General features: G+C 30.5%; 1 protein-coding gene across 2 annotated transcripts in view; it reads right to left on the bottom strand.

Moving 5' to 3' along the window:
• Positions 1-614: 614 nt before the first annotated feature.
• The window catches only part of LOC143067079 (transcription initiation factor TFIID subunit 9B-like), a 29,102-nt gene continuing 22,497 nt past the window's right edge, over positions 615-7,219 (bottom strand). For both annotated transcript variants that reach the window (XM_076240104.1, XM_076240105.1), the window contains exons 4-6: positions 2,655-2,739; positions 2,018-2,143; positions 615-1,104 (exon numbers count right to left, since the gene is read on the bottom strand). In XM_076240104.1, the coding sequence (XP_076096219.1) occupies positions 944-1,104; positions 2,018-2,143; positions 2,655-2,739 (372 nt within the window). In that variant the 3' untranslated portion in view covers positions 615-943. The remainder of the gene's footprint in view (positions 1,105-2,017; positions 2,144-2,654; positions 2,740-7,219) is intronic.

Genomic DNA, 7,219 nt, shown 5'->3' with positions numbered 1-7,219 from the left:
ACTTTTTAATTTGATTGTAGACAAACCTTGAACAGAACCAGTCAGTAGCAAAATCCATTAAAAGTGATGGAAATCACTCATGGAAAGATTGCAAGTGAGTCAGAATAATTACAAATCATACTTAATAAGGTATTGTCTTGACAAAAAAAAACCCATTAATATAGCACCACTGCAGACAATTACATTTACTGCAGATCTTTAGAGGGATTGGACTATTTCAGAAGAATGAAAAACAATGATAGTGGGTCTCTTAATTTGCATACGTATTTCATTTAAAGGAATATTTCATATCTTAACCAAATAATGTTCTCTGTTACATGCATATGTTTCACCTTATACGTTTTACTTTTAGAAACAGATGAATTCTAAATAAAGATTCACCTAATAAAGTTTATAAATTATCCTTGTAGTATATATCTGAACAACAGATAGACTTGAAACAAAATGAGGGGCAAAACTCCCTGATAAAAAATAAACTGACAATGCCATGGCTAAAAAAGGAGCAGACAAACAGACAAATAAAAGTACACAAGACACAACATAGAAACCTAAAGACTAAGCAACACCAAACCCACCAAAAACTGGGGGTGATCTCAGGTGCTTAAGATAATAAAATATGTACAAATGTTTTATTCCTTAACATCACATTCATTGAAGACTCATTTGTTTCTTTAAATATAGCACAAACCATTTCTTGGAGAAAAAAGCTTTGGCTGACTACCAAATGAAAATCAATCTTTTATAGAGAAACTTTGAAATATTTAGCAAGTTTACATTATAATCAAAATGAATGCAGTACACATCTAGTCTATTACACTTTATATTAAAACTTTAAATAATTGTCATGTTATGTATGGAAATGTCTGTGATGTTATGTATCAAAATATGTATCAAGTTCTGTAACACAATATGCAAGATGTTATGTATCACAATATGTTGTATGTTATGTATCATAATCATCATCATCATGCTTCCTCTTAAGAGTATTGTTAGATATGAGTGAGGCTGTAGACTGGGAGATCTGTAATGTCTTAGATAATAAAGCTGAAGGATGTAGTGCAGATGACATTGGCTGACTGGCATGAATGGGTTGTAAATTTGTACCTAGAAAATATAAAATAATAAGTGCCAAATAAAACAATCATTTATGTATTTGCAGCATTAATTAATACATTATTTTTTGTACTGTTTTTGAATGCCCAGTGGTTGGTTGGGACTAATAAGACAAGAACAAGAAAAGGAAAATAATAAGTTGGTATCCATATCCACAGAAAAATACTTCTGTAAATAAGGATCCTTACAATGTTTTGTTTACAATACTGTTAAACTGTTGCAATAGGAGTGAAAAAAGGATGTAATCATAATATTGAAATTGTTTTTTCAGTTTTATCTTTGTTCTTCTATATTCTTCATTTTATTAAACAGTTTTATGATTGACCACTTTCAACACAATAAGCTATATTGAGATGGTCAGTTTATGATTGACCACTTTCAACACAATAAGCTATATTGAGATGGTCAGTTTATGATTGACCACTTCCAACACAATAAGCTATATTGAGATGGTCAGTTTTTATGAGTGGAGAGAGACTGAGTGCCCTGAGGGAACCACAACCCTTGGCAGGAAAACTCAGATTTATAGTCAATAAAGAATGGAATAGAACCATCTACCATGCGCTAGGTTCAAAATATCACGTTTAAATGTTATGACTTGAATGTGTTACTCATGTTAATATGAGTACAAAACTGAAACAGCTTGCCTGCTTTACTGGTTGTGATTAAATTTTAATCTGGAAGACTTTCGTTACACCAATTTGAACTCATACTTGCAGTTAAGACTAAACGTACGTTGAAAATATACCATGAAAATGAGGTCAAGGTATTGATGATTCATGTCAGATTTTTTTCAACCCAAAATAAGCACTTGTATTGATAATCATTTGCATAAGGTCGATTTCTATCTGACGCCTGCTCATATTTTATGGCATTTGCTTATAAATACAAAAATTTAATATACCTGCTGATATTCTGAATGCTGGTCTTTGTACCACTGTTGATGCTTGTGGTTTAGTTACTATGGTAACAGTAGGAACTGACATGTTTTTGGTAACAACACTTAGGTTTGGATTACCACTTGATTTGCCTGAAAGAAAACATCTTTTTAATGATTAAATCAATAAGAGGGAGCATTCAGAAATACACAGCTTGCATAACAACTGACTAAATTTTTTTATCTTGAAAGTATGTTGATATACATGTATACAGAACACTTTGTTGTTAAACAACTCCATATCTGTTTTCAAGATTATAGAAATATCTTGAGTCAGAGTTGGTAAAACATATTTATTAAATGCCATTTCTCCCAGTTGACTGACATTACTGGCCATGTGACACATTTGGGGTTGAAGTCATAAAACTTTGCTCAGTGCTTGGAGCACAAAAATCATGCTCGAAACATGAAATCCAGCATTTTGATTGGTTGTTTCTTGAGTCTGAGTACAAAACTCGTGCTCGAAAGTTTTATGACCGCAAGGCCTTATCTACCTGATCAGTTTTGTTGTTTAATTTATTATCTATTATTGTTTTAAAGGTTATTTCAAACAAAAATATTAAAAAATGGGGACAAAGTGTGACCATTACCAATAAAACCTTACCAATTCCATGTGGTGTAATGCTTATTCTCTGTGAACCTGGAAACTGTTGGCCCATAGGAAGACCAAACTGTATCCTTGCTTGTTGCTATTAAAAGAAATAAGGTAAATTACTGTTCTTAACCAGTAGAACTGTGAGCTATTAAATAGTAGAAGATGTGGTATGAGTGACAATGAGAAAACTCTCTATCCAAGTTACAACAAGCAAAAAGCGAATCTTTATAGGTCAAAGTAGGGTCTTCAACACGTAACCTTGAAAGTAAAGAATATTCACATGAAAACTCAACAAATTTCAGGAGGTCTTATTAGTAGTTCTGTAAAAAAATGTGACAAAACTTCATAAACGGCCTGTATGTGTTTATATAATATGTAAGTATTGGGTAAACATGAATTTGTTGTCTGAAGAAACTGAGCTGGGTTTGTCATGTAGAATAAAAGACAGCTGCCTATTGTTCTTTTTATTATAATACAATGGCTTCTGTGTGCAGACATGCTTGAGAGTGATTCGTTAGATCATGAATATATAACTCTGAATAATAATAAATGTATCATTTTATTAGCAAAAAGTAAATTCAACTTCCATTATCAAGATTTATCAGGGCTTTTTCTTCATGTTTTTCATGTAAAAGTGGAATTAATTTGAATGATCATTGTCAGGAATAGATTACCTTAGCTGTATTTGGCAAAACTTTTAGGAACTTTTGGTCCTCAATGCTCTTCAACTTTGTATTTTATTTGGCCTTTTAAACACTTTTTGATTCGAGCGTCACTGATGAGTCTTTTGTAGATATAACACGCGTCAGGCATACATATAAAATTTCAATCCTGGTATCTATGATGAGTTTATTCTCAGCCATTTTGATATCTGACCCATTTTTTATCATATTTACGTAAGAGAAATGTAGTTTCATATAAGTTTTATCATGTTAATTGAAATGTACAGAAGTGTTGAATAAAATGGACATATTTGTTTCATTCTAAATAGTTCATTGTGAGAATCATTGAAGATATAAATTGAAAACAGGCTAGTATTTGATGTATGAAGAAATAACTGTTTAACACCTTTCTCGTATACAACACAATCCTCACCTTTTCGTAATTTTTTTCCCAATAAAATATTTACATAAATGAGAAAGCTGTTGAACAGTTAAATATCAATTTGATAATTAATAAGACAAATTGTTAAGGCTGGGCTCACAAGTTCATAAGAGCATGTACACCATGTTAACAGATTAAAGCTAAAATGGAGACAAGATGACAAGTCGTCAAACAAAATCATAAAGTGTTATAACAGACAACACCACTGTAAAACAAACATTGACCAAACGATAACAACAACAAAACACTAGTGACAATACACAAAATAAAAGAATTAAACAAACATTGACCAAACGATAACAACAACAAAACACTAGTGACAATACACAAAATAAAGGAATAAAACAAACATTGACCAAACGATAACAACAACAAAACACTAGTGACAATACACAAAATAAAGGAATAAAACAAACATTGACCAAACGATAACAACAACAAAACACTAGTGACAATACACAAAATAAAGGAATAAAACAAACATTGACCAAACGATAACAACAACAAAACACTAGTGACAATACACAAAATAAAGGAATAAAACAAACATTGACCAAACGATAACAACAACAAAACACTAGTGACAATACACAAAATAAAAGAATTAAACAAACATTGACCAAACGATAACAACAACAAAACACTAGTGACAATACACAAAATAAAGGAATAAAACAAACATTGATGAAATGATAACAACAACAAAACACTAGTGACAACACACAAAATAACAACAACAAAACACTAGTGACAATACACAAAATAAAGGAATAAAACAAACATTGACCAAACGATAACAACAACAAAACACTAGTGACAATACACAAAATAAAAGAATTAAACAAACATTGACCAAACGATAACAACAACAAAACACTAGTGACAATACACAAAATAAAGGAATAAAACAAACATTGATGAAATGATAACAACAACAAAACACTAGTGACAACACACAAAATAACAACAACAAAACACTAGTGACAATACACAAAATAAAGGAATAAAACAAACATTGACCAAACGATAACAACAACAAAACACTAGTGACAATACACAAAATAAAAGAATTAAACAAACATTGACCAAACGATAACAACAACAAAACACTAGTGACAATACACAAAATAAAGGAATAAAACAAACATTGATGAAATGATAACAACAACAAAACACTAGTGACAACACACAAAATAACAACAACAAAACACTAGTGACAATACACAAAATAAAGGAATAAAACAAACATTGACCAAACGATAACAACAACAAAACACTAGTGACAATACACAAAATAAAAGAATTAAACAAACATTGACCAAACGATAACAACAACAAAACACTAGTGACAATACACAAAATAAAGGAATAAAACAAACATTGATGAAATGATAACAACAACAAAACACTAGTGACAACACACAAAATAACAACAACAAAACACTAGTGACAATACACAAAATAAAGGAATAAAACAAACATTGATGAAACGATTACAACAACAAAACACTAGTGACAATACACAAAATAAAAGAATTAAACAAACATTGACCAAACAATAACAATAACAAAACACTAGTGACAATACACAAAATAAAAGAATGAGCAACATAAACTGTAACATGAATGTGTCCAGAGTACACGGATGACACATCCACACTATCATTTTCTATGTTCAGTAGACCTTAAAAATGGGATAAAATCCGTTATTTGGCATTCAAATTAGAAAGATCATATCATAGGGAAAATGTTTATTAAGTTTCAAGTTGATCGGACTGAAACTTCATCAAAAACTACCCCGACAAAAAAAAACTTTAACCAAAAGTTTAACCTGAAGTGGGACAGACAGACGAACTAACAAACAGAAGGACGTAGGCACAGACCAAAACATAATGCCCTTAAATGGGGCATAATAAAAACACACATCTTCTTATTCATTTCAAGTAAAAATAAGGTGATTAGTTACATTCCCATATGTTGAAATCCTGGAAAACATGATGGTGGTAATAACAAGTGGAACAGAAATAGAAAGTTTACAATGACAAAAGCATGACATTGTGCAATGCTAGAATATTAGTATCTACAGGATTAAGTACCATAAGTGTTCACAAAAGTGAAGCAATTCATATTCAGTTATGTTCTAATTCATAAACAAGAATGTGTACATAGTACATGGAGTAAGGACGCCCAACTGGCACTATCATTTTCTAAGTTCAGTGAACCGTAAAATTGGGTTAAAAACTCAATTTGGCATTAAAAATAGAAAGATCATATCATATGGAACATTTGTACTAAGTTTCAAACTGATTGGACTTAACTTCATCAAAAACTACCTTGACCATAAACTTTAAACAAAATCTTTAAGCTGAAGAGAGACAGACGGACAAACGTTCAAAAAGATAAACGATATCAGATTCATTTCAAATCCTTTCCCTTGAATAAATATAACTATATCCTGAATTTTTCTGATAAGTTCTTTTATCTAAGCTATGAAACTAGGTTAAGAACAGACAGACTAGTTGTAGAGAAATAGAACTTATTTGAAGAATATTTAAAGATATTTGACAGGTTTTGATCAGTTTAGATAACCAACAGATGTGAAATGAGTGCCAATGAGACAACTCTATATATATGTGTGATAGCCTGTTATTTTATGTATTTTGTATATTGTTATATTCTTAGTAATTGATATTAGTACATATTTGAATAAAGATATATTGTTAGCTTATTAATTACATTCTGTAATTAAGGATTAGTATTTTGTGTTATTCTATTTTAACTTATTGATATGGACTATTGACGGACGAATTTTATTCTCATGCTTTGGCTAAGCCTGATTTCACTGTAGTTATTACTTTATTTTCACGGTTGATTTGAGCGCTTTCGGACATTTCTACTATTGGTCAGTACTTTTAGCGGTTAAATTCTTTTGTTCTATATCTTATGGGAAGACATCTTGTAGTCAACACATATATTTACCTGTCTGTAAATTAACAACTTTAGAAATTAATATATGCAATAACAATTCTGTGATTGGAGTTTCTTATATAAGGTCAGTCCTATATCTTTCTTTATTAATTTTGCAATAGTTGTCCAATAGTTCATATTTTACACGTATGCATGTTTAGGTTGAATGTCGAGAACGCGAGTTAAATTTCGTAACAAAGGAGATCGTAAATGTATATTAAAACATAAGAAGAGTTGAATTTTACGATCATATAAAATAATATTTCAATAAGCTATTAAATCTGGTATAATGATTTGAGGATAAACTTTACATATAAATTGAATGATTGCGAGTGTGTGCTATATAATGGTTATATGGAAATGTGCCACTTGCACGATATGTGAGGTAAGCTAAGTATATTTGTATTCTTGTTTTGCTTAGCTTTAGTTTTAAATATTTGCTTTACTTTTATTGTACTTTTTGTGATTAGTTGCTTTTTGATATAACAAGCATGAAGCTTACG

The sequence above is a fragment of the Mytilus galloprovincialis genome, chromosome 3, assembly GCF_965363235.1.
Source record: "Mytilus galloprovincialis chromosome 3, xbMytGall1.hap1.1, whole genome shotgun sequence".
Taxonomy (NCBI): Eukaryota; Metazoa; Mollusca; class Bivalvia; order Mytilida; family Mytilidae; genus Mytilus; species Mytilus galloprovincialis.
The sequence above is the reverse complement of the archived record's forward strand: the minus strand, read 5'-3'. Positions and strand labels throughout refer to the sequence as shown.